A 17,804-nucleotide genomic window follows, 5' to 3' on the forward strand; every position below is an offset into this window, starting at 1 on the left:
CACTGAAATCACTTACATTGCTAATGATTAAAAAATATTTAAAGTTAGCGTTAAAAATGTCTTTGACAAGCGGAAAGAGCAGCTCAGCCCAGAAATACTTGAAGTCATTGCGCATGCGCTGTCGAATCACAATTTTTATTTATTTATTTATTTATTTATTTTTTTTATTTTTTTTTAGAAACACAGTTTACTAATTCTTACTTGAATCCACATTTGTTTTTTCATTTATTTTCATAAGAAATAAATGTGTGTATATGTATTTAGCTAGGCTTGTTTATTGTTCAGTAATTTTCGCATTACCTGAGCCAGGGGCGATTCTAGGATCAGAGATTTAGGGGTGCTGAGCATCCAGAGCTCTGGCCAGGCAAGAGAAGTTGCACTGTTTTGTACATTTTAACGCAATTTCAGACCATCGTTCCCACATTTGTGAAAGAAAAGCATAACATTTTTTGGGTATGAGAAACTCTGTGACTAAACCATCAAATCTGATAAAAATTATTTAAATGCTGAGCCACAGTAAAAGAGGAATGGACTAGAATCATGAAAGAAATATACCCTAACTCTAATTTCTGGTGGAAGACAATCCTCCATTTTCATACAGCAGCTCCTCAATGTATACATCTACAATAGAACGGATTTAAGTCCAGGGGAATACAGGGTGGGGAAGCAAAATTTACAATATTTTGAGGCAGGGATTGAAAGACAGTGTATGACCAATTAGTTTATTGAGAGTCATGAGAATTTATTTGCCACAAGAAAATTTACATAATAGAAAATGTTTTTATTCTATATGTCCTCCTTCTTTCTCAATAACTGCCTTCACACACTTCCTGAAACTTGCGCAAGTGTTCCTCAAATATTCGGGTGACAACTTCTCCCATTCTTCTTTAATAGTATCTTCCAGACTTTCTGGTAATAGTTTTGCTCATAGTCATTCTCTTCTTTCCATTATAAACAGTCTTTATGGACACTCCAACTATTTTTGAAATCTCCTTTGGTGTGACGAGTGCATTCAGCAAATCACACACTCTTTGACGTTTGCTTTCCTGATTACTCATATGGGCAAAAGTTTCTGAAAAGGTATGGATAATAGTGTTAGGTATGATTATGACATCAGTATATGTTTGGTTTCAAAACAATTGACGTAGTGCCTGCTGAGAAAAAACAACTAAATGTTCATTGTAAATTTTGCTTCCCCACCCTGTATTAGTGTCAGATCTACCAGTTCTACTTCAAAACACTGTCTGCACATGACAATACATGGACTTTACAGGTTCTATCAGTGGAACATTTATAAAGCTGTTTATAAATGTACATAAACCAATATATATATATGGAATAACACTTTATTATATACCGCCAAAACATCAGCAAACCAGTACTTTTGTCATTCGTTTTCCAATTAATCTGATAAAAATACGTAACATTTAGCACATTTAATCTCTGAGGCAGATCATTTCTAAAAAATTGTAGACCAGAGTATATGTTAAGTGTCTCTATGCTGTATTTTTGTTGTTAAAATGTTAGGTTTCAACCATGTACTGTATATGGTTTTGACATTTTTCTAGCATGTTAAGAATGGACACATGGTAAACATGAAAAAGAAAAATTTCAGCAACCTTCAAATATTTTAGGGGTGCTGGGAATCAATTTAGGGGTGCTTCAGTACCCCAAAAATGGGCTAAAAACACCCATGACCTGAGCCATAGACCACAGTTACTCTCCCTGAGGTCTGGACTTTAAATACATACATTTAAAATAACTAAACAATCTCCTTGCTGCGTATGTCAGATATGGAAGAAAAAAAATTATCAACACATGCAAATTCACTAAATTCAATACCTAATATAATGGGTTAAATATTATTTTCAGTGCGTACGTGTTTTGAACAAAACACAATAAAACAGTCATGCATACCCTATAAATTTCCATAAATCCTACTAATGCTATGCATTTGCTTCACAAAAATGGATTTCTTTGTTAACTGGATCAAAGGTAGTGGAAAGAATTACATGCTTTTACTGTACTACATGCTACTGTACATTCAAGAAAAATGTTTTCCTTGGGGATTAAAAACCTGCCGTTTGTTGGCTGTTTGGTGGCACTTGTAGAAAACTATAATTTAGGGCTACTTAAACAGGTTTTTAAACATATACATACAGATACCCAATGGAAAAGCTGTGTACTGTGCTGTGACATTGTGTGGTCTGTACCACCAGAGGGCACCACTGTATCACACTAAAACATGGAGCTGAAGGTGTTAGGACGTGTGTGGACAGCACACTCAAGCTGTTATGTTCTTGTTATGAATTTCTAAACATGGAATGATATCATTATAACAGACCAGAAACACAAAGCTGATATGATCACTTAACAACAGTTCGTTCTAGTCTGAAAAAGGGATTTATATCGCAATTCAAAGACTCCCTCAAGTCTTAAAAAAGAGGTGTTAGTTACTGCCCTTTTTTTTTTTTTTTTTTTAACAGGCGTGAACACTTACTGTGTGTCATAGTCCTTTTTCAGTCGCACAAAATAGCTTTCTCTCTGTGTGACCATAAAACTCATATATGACCTCATGGCACAGTAGACTTTAACAGATTCTTAAAGGATGGTGAAAGCATGTATGTGTGGGTACAGGTTTTACTGGTTTGTCACCAAGGCGACAAAATGAGTAGGTTATCACTTGCTTGTTGCGAATGCTGCCATTTAAGGCCTGGGCATCATTGATGACATCCCTGTCTGAGAATGTGAGTTTTTTTACTGTTCCATAATAATCCTTCCACACAGGAGTGAAGACCACACAACATAATGAACATTTATTTCGTAGCTCTGTGTGGAAAATAACAAACTATAGAAAGAAATTAGGCGAAAGATCTCCACAAACACAGACAAAGACTTTTATTTGACAAATTTATGTTTAGAGCTTTAAAAATGTCTCATCACATTATCCTCAAGCTAAAGCCACAGTAAGATAATTTAAAGTTAGGGAAGCTATATGAAAGTATGAAAAAATAACTCTAAACAGACATGTCTCTAATATAATTTGGTATTATCCTGCATCATTTCATACAATACTTTGCAAAAGTCTTAGGTCACCTATTGATCTGTAGTTTTGTACGGTTGAAATGAGCATAAATGTTTCTCAGACACTTTATGAAGGTAAGATAAAAAATATATATATAACAGAAATATGTACACACCACAACTGAATGGCTTTTACAGGTAAATGTCAGAATTTATTGTACCATCTGTCCCTCCCTTGCCAAAAAACAGCCCAGTAAAAAGTAAAAGGCCTTTGACATGACTCCTGGTGTAAAACAGCAGAAGATTAGGGCAGTAAATCTTACATTTTCTGCCCAGAGTTCAACACATTTTAAGTGCAAAGGGAATACTTTGGTCTGTATTCCTTTTTTCCCCTTTTTAAATGGTGTTAACATATTTCTAATATATTCCTTGTTGCATTTTGACACAGAGAAAAACATATATATTGTCATTAGAGCAAACCTAATGATGGACTTCTGCACAGTGATGTATTTTTGCACTTGATGTGATTTAAGAGATAATCCACATTTGATATGTTTTTTTCTTCCTGTTTTCAGTGCCTTACATGTGAACAGTATATGTTAATTTCTCTATAAATCTATATTTTCTTGGCTTTCTACTGTATGTTCTGCCGTTAGCCACCGTTCCCCCTTTTCCCTCATACATGTGAATGACATATTCATTATTTTCTACCTTTATTCAACCTTGTTGGAAAGTTCCATGGATGCAAGAATCCATAGCCTGCCCTTAAATTCGTCTGTATCTGTGCTGTAACTGGGAAGTCAAGAAGAGAAACAACAGAAGAGACTGTGCAGTATTATACAATTACACTTGATAAAAGTAAAAAAAAAAGACATATTTCCCTCATCCAGTGTGAAATATGCAATAACCTGCTATTCAGTCTTTGAGAAAAACAATAATCTGGTACTTCAGCTTCCTCCCACCATTCAAAGACACGCACTGATAGGTTAATTGGTTAATCTAAACTGCCCATAGGTGTGAATGTGAGAGTGACTGGTTGTCTCTATATGTCAGCCCTGTGATGAACTGGTCACATGTCCAGGGTGTACCCTGCCTTCACCTATAAGTAGCTGGGATAGGCTCCAGTGACCCCCAGGTTCAGAAAATGAATGAATGAATGAATGAATAATCTTTTTACTTTGGGACTGAACAAAACAAACATTTCAACAACAAATTTGCATAGAAATTAAAATTTTTTCTTCCATACATTGAGTAAATTTTGCTGGTAATGCTTACTACACATATCACATGTAGTCATATGTGTATTTAATATCAAACTATATATAAAACTCAAAGACATCATAGAACTACAAACAACACAAATCATATTCAAAGCCAAAAATAATCTACTACCAGGAAACATACAGAAATTATTCACTGAACGGGAAGGGAGTTATAATTTAAGGGGTAGACTTAATTTCAAAATTCAGAGGGTGTGCACTACCAGGAAAAGTTTTAGCATATCTGCGTGTGGTGTTAAAGTATGGAATAGATTGAGGGAGGAGCACAAGGAATGTTCAAACATAAGCCAATTCCAAAACACTTATAAGAACATGTTTTTCACAAGATATAGGGATGAGGGTTATTAATTGTCACCATATGTTCACTGTTGTTTATGTATTTATTTCCTTCTTTGAGTTAGTTATTTGTTTATTTATTTATTTGCTAGCACAACTAAGAAAGGCACTGGTAAAAGATTATATGTGTATTTGTATGTTGTGTATATGTATAAACGTATGTATGTGTATATGGATGAATGTGTGTGTGTGTGTGAATATATAAATAGATATATAAATATAGAGGAGCAATGTAAAAGGAAGAGGGCCATAGATGTTATTAATAAAATTTTAGGGAGAGGGGGTGGGATTAAATAGATTGCATTTCTTCCCACCCCTTTTCAGGCATGTAAATGGAACTATTGTGCTTTTCCTCTAAGATTGTTATGATTCTTATTTTTATGTATGTTTTGCTAGTTTGCATATATGTTAAATGTCATTGCATGTTCGGAACAAATCACTAAATCACAAAAAAATCACAAATACTTTTACATAAATACATGATTTGAGTATTTCTTCCACCTCTGTGAATCTCACACATAATAATCAAATCCAACACATACAGAAGCCCACAGTGTAAAGTTCACTTCTCCCTTTAACAACCACACAAACACACACTCTTCTGTGAAACATCCCACTCCCAGTGATCAGGAATAAACATTAAATCCCCAAATGACAGTGTTGCACTTTAAATGGAGCGCTTTGTCACTCAACGACTCAGGTTTCTTGCACGATTAAAAAAAACAAAACAAAAAAAAACAAAAAAAAAACAAAAGCAGAAGAGATTAGTTCCACATAATCTTCTGTATTGGCACCTAACTTTTTTAACCAGTGTCTTCTGTGGAGAACACGAAGCTTTGACCCACTTTTTAACTTTAGATTTTTTACTGTAACTTTTTGTGTCTGACACCTGACCTGGTCTATGGTCACAGTGACCCAGATTAACTACACAAAGGCTTTTATTCAAAGGAGGATTTCTGTCTTTTTAGGATGTTTCTTGTACTCTCACATGCTCACACTTAAAATTCAGAAATACGACAGTGTGGCACTCGTTCTTCCAATGTCATTTTTATTCTTAAATGTAGCCTCCTAAAAACACAGTGAAGGAAATGAGACACACAAAAGCCTGTCACCAGACACCACAGCTTTGGCAGTTTCCACCCTATTTAGCGCTTAGTCTGTGTCCCTACAGTCAGTATCAGTCAAAGTTTCTGTTTGGGCTCAAATTTCTCCGAAAGCAACACAAACCTTTAACACTCTTTTATTATTACACTCTTACATTATACACCGAAACTCCATTACATTCAATATGGTTGTTACAGTGAGACTATCATGTATAATGACTGTTGTAAGATCACAGTTTTTTTTTCTTTTTTTACACAAAGAAAACAAAATCCAGATACATTTTAAGTAATTTTCATTCTTTCTTTTTTTTAAACTAAGTATCAAACTTAGGTACTGAATGTTATATAACAAATGACTCTTAAACTTTATTTTAAAAAAATTCATCACAAAACCATCTTAGTAAATTTTCCCTGGTATCAACATTAGAAGGATCTTCAGAAAAACTAAAGATGATTGAAAATTAAGTCTGAAAGCTCTGGAGAAAGTAGATTTAATTCTCAGATTCTTTGGTCATATCATCCCACAGTGACACAATAGACAGTATAATCTACATCCAATCCAATCCAATCAATTAGCAAACACACCACTGAAACATATTAGATGATTATTAGCTCTTGACTATAAGATCCTTTTAGAATTCCTATGTACAGAAATGCATCGTGTTGCTGAAAAACAAATCCTATACAGGACCTTTTTGGCAAGATGAGGCAGTAAAACATTTAAAAAACGGAGGACAAAAACTAGGTTTGATCCACAGACGTCTGTCATTAGGCTCTTTGGGTTTCTGAATCTGAATCTTCGTCACCGTTCATATTGGGGCTTATTTTTTGCGCTCTTCAATCTGCTCCACCTCACTAGACTCATCCACCACCTTGCCGTTGATCATGGTCTGGGTGACGACTTTTACAATCTTCCTGGTCCTTACTTCCGGTTCCTCTGTAACACAATTCGAGGTATGACAGTGAGTTTACGTGCATGTTTAATAAGAATGCTGCATTGAATCTATGGTGTGAAAAAGTGGTACTATTCAAGCAAGCTGCATCAAAATATAACTTTATTTTTTACTTTTTCTATCAAAATGTAGCCTTATTTGATTCAACTGTGAACACTCCTATTAAAAGTAATAAATATCTGCCCAAAACATGAAAACAAGAAGAGAGACAAGAGATTCAATGTCAGACAAGTGTAATGCAGAAAAAAGTAATGGAAAATTGAAGGAGAATTCACACAAGACCACTGTTACAGGTTGTAGTGGAGAAAATTAACCATATTTGGCTGTTTATTGTAAAGCGTCTTTGAGTACTTAGAAAAACGCTATGTAAAGCCAATGTATTATTATTGTTTCATTTTATTTTTTATTATTATTATTATTATTATTATTATTATTATTATTATTATTATTATTATTATTATTATTATTTCATGGAACAGATGTAAAGTAAGAGATGTCACATTTTTAGAGTCACTTGAGGAGATTAGAGGATTATATCAAACATTATAATTTTTTAAATGTGTGTATCTAATAAAAGTCAGGACCCAAAAAAACCTGAACTTACTTTTAGGTGGTGGAGGTGTTTCTTTAACCCTGTGGGACAAAGGAAATATAACATTTTAAATCAAGGGGGAAAAAAAAAGAAAAAAGAAAAACATTCAAATGTAATGCAAGAAGGACACTTTAACCCATAAAGACCCACTGCTATTATTTTTTCAGCTATACTTATCTTGTCTTGATATAACAGGTCACCATTTATTCTAATAATATCCTCTTTATTTTGTGTTCTTTTCAGTGGAGATCAGCTATTTTCCTATATTTAATTTACTGATCATGCAAACATTCACAAAAGCTCATATTAAAGTTGAGTACTGATGATCAGAAACAGAGAAAACTATAGAAAAAGTGACTTTTTCAGCAAAGATACCAATAACTGAACATAAACTAAGTGTCTCTATCCACTGTCATTGATCCAACTCCATGGGTTTTACTGGTGAATCAATGTTGTAGAAGATGACCATGTTTCCACGTTCACTACAGAGACTCTGAACGTCCAAATGTGTCATATCTGATGACCATGAAAAGACCACAAACTGTATTTTACACCAGTTATTTACATGTATTGATAGGATTAGTGGATCAACAGCTATTAAACATTTATATCGGTGGATGCTTCTGGTCGCCACTGTTTGTTTGGGTCTTCACGAGTTAAGTTTAGAACATTAAATTGTTGTTCATTAAAGGTGCAGTGGTCTCCTCTTACATCTCCTCTCCTTCCAGCAGTCTCCTGTAGGTGGCGATCTCCATCTCCAGGTTTTGTTTGATGCGCAGCAGCTGCTCGTAGTCGGTTTTGTTGCGTTGCATGTCCAGACGCAGCTGAGAAAGCTCATCCTCCAGTTGTGTCAGCGTGGTCTGGAGTCGCTCCATCTCCACTGAGTACTTATGACCCGTTTCCCCGAGATTTCCCTCCAACACACTGACCTGACACAGACGAGACAACACACAGATGTCAGCCAGCAAAAAGACATTGTTAATTATTATCATTAAGTTAGTTTATTATAGGCTACAGTTGAAAGTGAGAGCCTTCAACATTAATCTGCTTCTTATTAAATCTTCCACTAAATATTTTCACTTTACTCCTGTTTAGAGCTTTAATGATCATTTTTATCCCCAACTAATCTGCTGATTATTTTAATATTTATTATAGGTGTATATTTCTTGAACTGAGCTTGCTATGAGTTTCCTGCCAGGTTAATAAACTTTTTGTCTTAAATCAATTTCTTCTTCTGAAAATACTGGCTATACATTATTTTTCCCAGACACATTAATATTCTCTTATTATTAATTATTAAGTTTGCTGTATAATAACCAAAGGACTCAGTTTATTTTCCAATGTAACCCTAAAAAGCTTAGAATCTGACCACATGCAGCCTGCAAAATTGAAAAATTTTGACTTTAAATGTGATTCAGCAATTAATGCTACGTACCGTGCATTACAATGAGGACATGAAGCTAATAAAGCAAATTAAGCTTTTAAACTTAATTCATTGTCAAAACAGTTATAAACAGTAACAGATTATTATTTTATCATTTCACTGAAAATTGCTAAAGCTTTACTTAACGTTATTCTCTTTTTTCTGTGTTGAAGGAATGATCTGCTATGTTTAACAAAGAAAATACAGAATATAATCAATATTATAGTGGATATAGACTATACAGTTGGTCATTATTTACAGTTCAATGACAAAACATTGATACTTTCTATAAACAGTGCTATATAAAAAATCCTGAGTCATTAGGTTTGTTGGTTTTGTAAATTTCTAATGACAACACATGTACATTTCTCAGTTTCTGTATTAAGATACAAGCTGGATATATGGGAAGTATATACAGCATTAAAAACGTAAGTGTCAGGGAAAAAAAACAGCTTTTATAAACCAAAGCGGTTGTATTTAGTGTGGCCTCCCTTTACACTTAACATGCCTTTAACCCTTTCGTTCAGGTGATGTGAGATTACTTTTCTAATGTTTTATACTAGTTTTGATAAAACATAGACATTTGTGTTTGTGCTGCTTCTTGTCATGGGGTCAGGGGTCACACTAAAAAGTCCCTTTAACCATTAAAAACCCATTTAGTTGAGTTTTTTGTGTGTCTTTTAAGGCTGTGAACATATTTCCTGTATTTCCTTGATGTATCTGAAGAAAAAAGATAATGAGAAATAAATATGTGTGCTCATTTAAACCCTGCAAAAACAACAAACCTAGAGGTGACCTAAGACTTTTGCACAGTACTGTATATCTAAAGGCTGTGGTTTGTGGTTTTAAATGACAGTCTACAGTGAAAAACAGCAATAATGACACTGATATATATTAAAGTTTAAAGCTTTCAGACTGTTGACTCAGAGCATACCTTTCCTACTGTTTGCACTATAAGGTGTACATAAGTGTTATCACTCATTACACCTCTGATGCATATTTACCTGTACAGCTCCATCATTTACAACCCCTCAGTACTCATTTAGAGAAAGCACAGACTGTCAACGCCATAATATCTCTGTGTACTGACTCTCATGCTGAACAAACACATGAGCTATATCAGTCTACGTTAAAATCAGCTATGGTGCATTTTAGTCTAATCTGGGTTCACATGGAGCACAGGCACAGACAGAAACGTTTGCCTTTTAAACTCTTTGTCTTGTCACACTGATTGATAACAGGAGCAGAAAATGACTGTTAGTAGCTGTGTGTTGAAAAGGAGGAAGCAGATGTTAACATGCATGGACATGATGTGTGCTGGAAAAAGGTTACGTTTCCAAAGAAGGTAAACAGTTATAAGTAAACTCTTTGGAATCCACGAGTAAAACATTTAGTTTGTCTTCGTAACAGGAGCTAAAAACCAGTTCAGTCAAACAGGGTGAAAAGAGCAGCTTGTTACTTGTTATCTTGCACTATTTCCATATCTGCTGCTGTTCTGATCCATTATTCACCTCATAACTGTTACTGTATTGCACTACCACTGCTATTGTAAATAGAATGATGTATATACTTTATTGTCTATTTTAGTTTATTCCTCTTATTTATTGTTGTTCAATTTTTACCTGTTTTTTAAATACCAAGGCGAGAGAGAAATTTTCTCAGTTCTCTGAATGTCCTGTGCATTTAGCGAATTGACAATAAAAAAAATCTTTGAATCTATGAATCTGCTCAACTGCATTATAATGTGACTGAACTCAAGTACAACTACATCCCCTGTAGTTTCCAATTTCATCGACGGCTAATGGTGTCTGATATTCTATCTATGTTCATCAGACTGAAGAGGATAGTCAACTCGACTGAAAACCCCCTTAATGTAGTTAAAAAAAATACAAAAAGTCAGGAAGTGACTTGTTTTATGATCCAGAGTTACGACAATAATCTATTATATTATAATCTCTTACAGTTAATGGGAAAAATATAAAATAAAATTACAGTTACAGTGTTGATAATTACAGAGAGAGGTTCTTGAAACACTGGTGTCAAGTAAGAGCTACCTCTGCGACATGTAGGTGTCACTCTATGTTGATATACTATATGAATTGAAAGTTACAAAAAAAAAAATATATATATATATATATATATATATTTATATACGTATATATATATACAAAACATTGTCAATCTAGGCTTCATTGTCTGTGGAAATGTGTTACTATTCACATATTCTGAAAAGCAGTTTATGTAAATATGTGTAATAGTATCAATCAGTAAAGCAACAGATTAAGAGCTGTCCATAAATCTTAACTCTCTCTTTATAATTAATGTGCTGTAATATATTGTTTTTTTAGGGTGCGTATTGTCATCAGGCCAGGGACTACAGCAGGATATTAGTCATGTTGGCTAAAGCTGCCCCTTTTTACTGTTATTGATACAGTTAATAAATTGGGATATTCCATGATACAATAAACTAATAAACTAAACTAAAACTAAACTAAATCCATCACTAGCTTTGCTTAGAAATGTTTGTGACTCTTTGAGATACTGCCTGAAGAAATGATTTAAACACTTCTAATGTTTGCAAGGAAAGCTATTATGGTGAAGTGGGTTGGTGATGATCCTCTTCCTCCTTCCATTTGGAAATCACTGATTCTGGAGGACTTTGCTAAGAATAGCATACTACAGAATATTGACACAGTCACTGATGTTTTTTGGCAGAAATTGAGGAAACATTTGGAAGCTCTGAGAGTGAACTGTAATTTGAATTTGCAGGAACTAGGAAAATAAATCCACATATTCATTTATAGAGAAAATATGATCTCATTCTGTTTTGAACACCACATAATACCATGTATATGATTTATTATGTCTATAGTGGATTAGTCTTATGTAATATTGTGAAAATTTCCTTTAAAAATCTTTTCTGCTGCTGAGTCTTGTCATCTAAAATAGGTTCATATAGTTTTACATCTTCAGAAAGTGCCAGTTTCACACAGTGTTTTGTTTACGTTCAGTACCATACCTGTTTTCGTAGACTGTCCAGTTCCACCTCCAGAGCCTGCAGGAAACGTCGCCGCTCACTGAGTTCACTTTGGGCACAACGTAGTGCCTCGTTGCTCTCCTTCACCTCCGACTGCACCGCTTCTAACTGTAATGACACGTATACAAATATCATTGACATTCCAGGGTAGGGCATACAACCACATATGCAGGTAAATTGTGGACAGACCTTCTTGAGGTACCAGGCCTCTGCTTCTTCCTTGTTCTTGCGAGCGATGCCCTCATACTGGACCCTCAGCTCAGCCAATGTGCCGCCCAGATCAGGTCCCTGAGCCGCATCCACCTCCACGTTCACCTGCTCGTTGGTCAGACGCACCTTCAGAGCGCTCATCTCCTGCAGAGGACACATGATAGGACACATTGTTTAATGCTACAACATCTTAATTTAACCCCTCAAATGTAATGCGCTTCTAAGATGGAAAGAAGGGTTGTTGTGTAGATCTGATTTGGGGCCTTTTCTAAATTGGTTACTGTAAATTTAACTAAGTGTAGCTGTTAGTTTCAGCTCTAAAGATATAGATGGAGTATCACCGCTTTATGGAGGTATTCAGGAAATGTTTGATACTGTTTCTGCACTACTTGTGATGGATAATATTAACAGGTGGATAAATACCTTATATTATTCTGTGTAACTCCATTCATTTAATCCTCCTTCAGGCTTTTTTTTTTTTTTTTTTGACACAGATCTGACCTAAATCTTGATCAACAATCTGCATTACTGAAGCTAGATAATGTTACTGCACTACTTTACTAACTGCTGCTTATACTCCACATCCTGAACACCACACCTGACTGTCTAAACAGACACAGTCCTTGTGACTGAATAGGATCAAATATTCCTATATCGTGTACACAGGTGTTATCTTGCAATCTTGAAGCACATTGGCTGCAAGAGGAAAAGGTGTGTTCATACACCTCAAATAATCATGTTTCACAAACTAAATATTATTCTGGCTCCCCTGACAAACAGAAATTGTCAGGGTTATGTCAACCTGTTCATAAGGGATAAATTGCAACTGTATGATATAAGGTTAATATTAACCATGTGTTAAAACCACTATGATTAAAATGAATAATGCGTTATGATGTGTCCCAAATGATGTATCCTTCATTTGTATGTTAGGGTTTTATCCTCTTTGATGATTCTTCAGGAAAAGTAAGCTGCAATGAGTGTATTTAAGTTTACAGTAAGTAATTTTAAGAAAACTGTGCAATTATTTATGAAAGGAAAGAAACATTCTCTATTTTCTGGGTTTTTCAATGATTTGGTGCTTGTCTCTTTTTGCATTATTGTTAATTTACTGTTTTTGTCCTGTCATCAGACTATAAACAACTTGAACACATCCCCATAGGACAAATGGTAATTTGCAGAAACTGTTCTCTGAAGTAGTTCAAAGAACCCAATGTGTTACAATTCTCACTTTCCACTGGTCTTGACAACTTGTAAAGTGATAATCTTGATGTGCAAACGCTCATTGATCATGCCTGACGTGACCTCTACCTCCCCGGTCATCTCACCTCATCGTGATTCTTCTTGAGGAAATAGAGTTCCTCCTTCAGGCTGTCCAGGTCTCCTCGGAGGGTGGAGATGATCTGGTCGTGGTCAGACTTTGCTCTCCTCAGAGCCTGACAATCTCGCTCTACAGACTGACACAAGGTGGCTTCTGCCTCCCATCTGCAGGAAAAAGACAGAGGAGAACATAAACAGGTCAATATAACAGCCACAGCTTGTGCTTCTTTATTTTTTTCCTTCAATTCAGTGTTTGTTTGTTTTTTGTTTTTTGTTTTGTTTTGTTTTAAACCTTTGCCCAAGATTGTTAAACATTTAATCAAATCAAGCTTGGTGTTTGCTGCATCAACAAAAGCAAAATTATAACATTCAGTGACCCTGTGATGAACGGGTGAGGCATTCAGGGTGCACCCAGCCTTCACCCAGTGGTAGCTGGGATGAGCTCCAGACAACCACAACCCTCCATTTAGCAGTTTGGAAAATAAATGACTGAATAACCTTCAGTGTACATGTATCTTTAATTAAGTATCTTATTCATCTCACAGTTGAGTGTATTAAAAGCCTTTTCTCTGTGTTCTTTCAACGCCTTACGTTCAAAGTCCGTTTTTACATCTTATACAAAATAGGCAAGTACTTGCAGAGCAGACTTAAGTTTTAGCTGATATCATTAATTATCATTTAGAGGAGAAACAAGCAATTCATTTATGGATCCAAATGGGTTTAAAGGATTCTGTACATCTCCTCTAAACATTAAAAACTGTTTTTCTTTTCCTGAAAAATAGACGCTTAACTTTATGATGTGAAACAGACAGAGAGGACACACACTGGATGCAAACATGAATACATAAGTGTGTTAAACCGTCCCAGAATGGATGCATTCCTGAGAAATGCATGTAATGTAAACACGAACTCTGCTGTTAATACCATAAATCACTGCCAATTGATGTATAAATCCCTCACATCATGCCTCAGAACATACCATCAACACGTTGTGAAAATCTGCAGTGCTGGGTTTACTTTATTCTGCCTGCTCTGTATTACTTTCTTTCACCCTGCCAACTTTGGACTCTTCAGAAATGGACGATGCCTGTCTGACCTGGTCCATCTATCACATCCTGCGCCGACTGATGGCACGCCTGTTCTTCCACTGTGGGTGCCTGAGCACCGTGGGAATGGCTCTCTTATTTCACAGCCTGACAGAAAGGTCATTTATTCACATTGCTTTGCAGTCTGGCGCTCTCATGTGAACACTCACAGGCAGGTAAAAAGAAAAGGTCCCTGTGTGTGACACTCACTTGACCCTGAAGTCATCGGCCGCCAGCTTGGCATTATCAATCTCCAGCATGATACGAGCGTTCTCCAGCGTCTTCTTCCGGACCTGAGGAACAGAGGACATGCAAGAAAGTTACTTAAAATGATGACTTGTGCGCCTTGGGGACAGTGCTGTTTCATATTCTGCAGTCGTCTTTCAGAAAGTCATAAATAATCTAACAAATCTCACCCTGAAAATCCAAGCCCATCTGACTGCATACATAGAAGATTGAAAAACTTACTGAAACTGAGCTCATATCTTCAAATTCATTGTTCACTTTGTGAAAATACACAGAAATGGAAAATCTGAAAGTTTGTATCTCACTGGATTACTGCTGTTTAGTATACTTAATTGAAAATTTAATAAAAACATACTTGACAAGAATAATAATAAAAAAAAAAAAAAACAGGCTTGTGCTAGTGAGATTAAAAACAGCAAAAGGCTTAAAAGGAGCTGATACCTACTTTAAAAATATTCTTAAACATAATCAAAGCATCTTGTTATTGCATTATGCAGAAAAAGATGCCAATGAGGAACTCAGTAAGATTTGTTAGAACCAGAGAAAAAAAGACTCAACTGAGGGAAAATGCGAAGTAGTCCTTAATAAACCAACACAAACACAGTTGTATAAGACAGATAATATTCTTAAATTGAGTAGTCTCTCTTTAATAAAGAAAATAATCTTGTTCCTCTGTTTGGATTTGATTCAAACCATTGTTTTGGCTTGTCACTGGTAACTGGAATATCTTCTCAAGGCAAAATTATATATATTTTCTTAACTGAGATTAATTCTCCAGCATGAAAAGACAGACAGTTTCTCTAAAACAAAGCTTTCTACTGGAAATTCCTTTTTTGCTTTGTCAAAGATATTAAAAAAAACAAACCATCTAATAAAAGGCAAACAGGGGAAACAAGAAATATTTAACATATCATATATTTCAATTAGTGTCAAACAAGATACACAATAGATGCAAACCTGAATTCCAGTTTTTTTTTTTTCTGCTTATCAAAGTGACGTAAAAATCTTAGATTAAGGATCAACGTTTATACCAGAACCACTTGACACTGACCTCCTGCCCAATAGCATGTGCCTGGGCCATCATCCCCTCGATGTCATGACCTTTGGGTGCTTTCTCCAGCATCAGCTGCTTGATCCTCACCTCCAGCTCAGCATTTGACCTCTCCAGAGAACGCACCTTGTCCAGATAATTGGCCAGACGGTCGTTCAGACCTTGCATCGTCTCCTTCTCACTGGCACCAACGCCAAGCCCGTTGAAAGACAGGTTGGAGCCAAGCATGTTGAGGCCGTTGCCCACGGAGACGGAGCGGGACAGGGTGCTGACGGTGGACAGAGCAGAGATGTGGGGTTTGGAGCGGATGCTGCGTCCACTGTCCCTCACAGACATACTGGAGAAGGAGGGCTGACGAACTGTGTGGCTGCGCACGGAGAGAGTGGAGGCCATGGTGTCCACTGCACAGGAGTTCTATCAATGTCTGTCCTCTATTTAAAAGTCTAGAAATGGACAAAAGATGGAAACACTTAGAGAATCCACGTAAATGATGATAAACACAAATGCAATGAAGGAAGAAGAGCTGGCATTAGTCAGTCAGTCAGTTAGTTAGTTAGTTAGTTAGTTAGTTAGTTAGTTGGTTGGCTGTGTTCATGTTGCATCCAAATTCAATAAAATCCAGCAAAATTAAACTGCAAAACACAAAATGCAATAAAATGCAAACTTAAACAGACACTTTATAATACAGGTGACATATCCAGTCTCAGTTTAACAAACAGTCCTAATATATTCAAGTGAATCAGATGTGTTGCAAAGTGTTGTAACTGATGTAAGTGTTCATGATTATGGTGTACAGAGAAGAATTTGAGAGATATTTCTTTAATTTTGAGATTTTGTGGCAAATACAGTGTTACAGTAGTGTTAAGTTTTTAATAGATTTAACATATGAAAACTAACATTTTTGTGACTTTAATTGCAGTTGTAGAATAAATATTAAGAATACACGCAAGGGACAAACTTTTCATTCACTGATGACAAATAAAGACATATTACTTACATCAAGCTTATTTCTGCAGGTTGTTCTCCTTTGCTCCTCAGTCAGGTTTAGACCCAGATGGTGCAAGTGAATGGTGTTGCTGCTGCTGATTTCTCAGGTGACTTTGGCTGTAGAGACACGACCGTCTTCGTTGGGGTGGAGCTTCTGGTGGTGCTTTCCAATCCTATTGCAACATGACACCTTGTAACCAAGTGAGAAAAAGAACTAGTCCATCAGCCAGTTTGCATGTGTCACCCTTTTACATGTCATATTTTAGACCTAGAAAATGTAGATCTGTGTCTTCTTTCCTTCTAATTCCAGAAAATTGCCTTTGATTTCTAATTCTTTCACTATGATTGCAGTTTGCATGTGTTTTCAGGACATCTGAAATGGGCGCCATAATATTAACATAATATGCATGCCTTAAGTAACAGAGCAGAGATTTAAAAAAAAAAAAAAAAAAAGAAAAGCAGATCTGCTTGTTGGGGTTCTGGCTTGTATCTACACGTGGTGAGATCAGCCTCCTCAGGTCTCCATCTGACCTGAGTGGTGGAGTGTAAACCAGTGTGGCTGGCTGTGAACAGGGCCCCTGCTGTCTCCATAGTGATCCCATTGAGTCCAGGACACAATGCAGAGCAATGTGAGAGTCCGACTTCACCTGAGGACGGCCTGCCGGGATTGGGTGAAATGAGAGGAAGCGAGAACAATGAATTGACAGAATGAAAAGAAAGTAAAGACCCCTGAGAAATGCACAGAGAAATACTGGGCGTTGGTTTGGGCTGGACTGGAACTGGACACCTGGCTTACTTTTACACACACACAACTTTTTTTTTTTTTTTTTTTTTGTTAAGTTTCAACAAACCCTCAGGCTGCTTCTTACTGTTAAGCAGTAATCCCCTGTTACTGTATTGTAAAAAGTATGATTCTTGATTCCACCTGGTGTTATTCACTAGAGAAGATCAGATCACACAGGAACACTGACCTGGTTTAGTGCCTTACATGCCTCCAACTTAACCCACCCATCCCTGACCTGAACACACACATACACAGAAGATGAAAACAGATGAGAAGAGTTACAGAATGCATTCTACATGATCTAATCAAGACTTATGAAAATAACAGAGATGTAATTTCAGGGCTGCAAGGTGTCCACAGAACAACCCAGGCA

General features: G+C 36.1%; 1 protein-coding gene across 2 annotated transcripts; it reads right to left on the reverse strand.

Moving 5' to 3' along the window:
• Window positions 1-6,125: 6,125 nt before the first annotated feature.
• krt1-c5 (keratin, type 1, gene c5) lies at window positions 6,126-16,986 on the reverse strand. Of its 2 annotated transcripts, none has more exons than XM_030142538.1 (8): window positions 16,658-16,986; window positions 15,661-16,103; window positions 14,574-14,656; window positions 13,287-13,443; window positions 11,731-12,102; window positions 8,000-8,217; window positions 7,301-7,329; window positions 6,126-6,680 (listed from the first exon to the last, which is right to left on the reverse strand). In XM_030142538.1, the coding sequence occupies exons 2-8, from the start codon at window positions 16,051-16,053 to the stop codon at window positions 6,565-6,567; spliced, it is 1,368 nt and encodes a 455-aa protein (XP_029998398.1). In that variant the 5' UTR covers window positions 16,054-16,103; window positions 16,658-16,986; the 3' UTR covers window positions 6,126-6,564. The 2 variants fall into 2 exon arrangements, with proteins under 2 accessions (XP_029998398.1, XP_029998399.1); XM_030142539.1 differs by lacking the exon at window positions 16,658-16,986 and having other exon boundaries at window positions 11,731-11,856; window positions 11,938-12,102; window positions 15,661-16,053.
• Between the last annotated feature and the right edge of the window lie 818 nt (window positions 16,987-17,804).

This window comes from Sphaeramia orbicularis, chromosome 9 (assembly GCF_902148855.1).
Source record: "Sphaeramia orbicularis chromosome 9, fSphaOr1.1, whole genome shotgun sequence".
In the NCBI taxonomy this organism is placed as follows: domain Eukaryota; kingdom Metazoa; phylum Chordata; class Actinopteri; order Kurtiformes; family Apogonidae; genus Sphaeramia; species Sphaeramia orbicularis.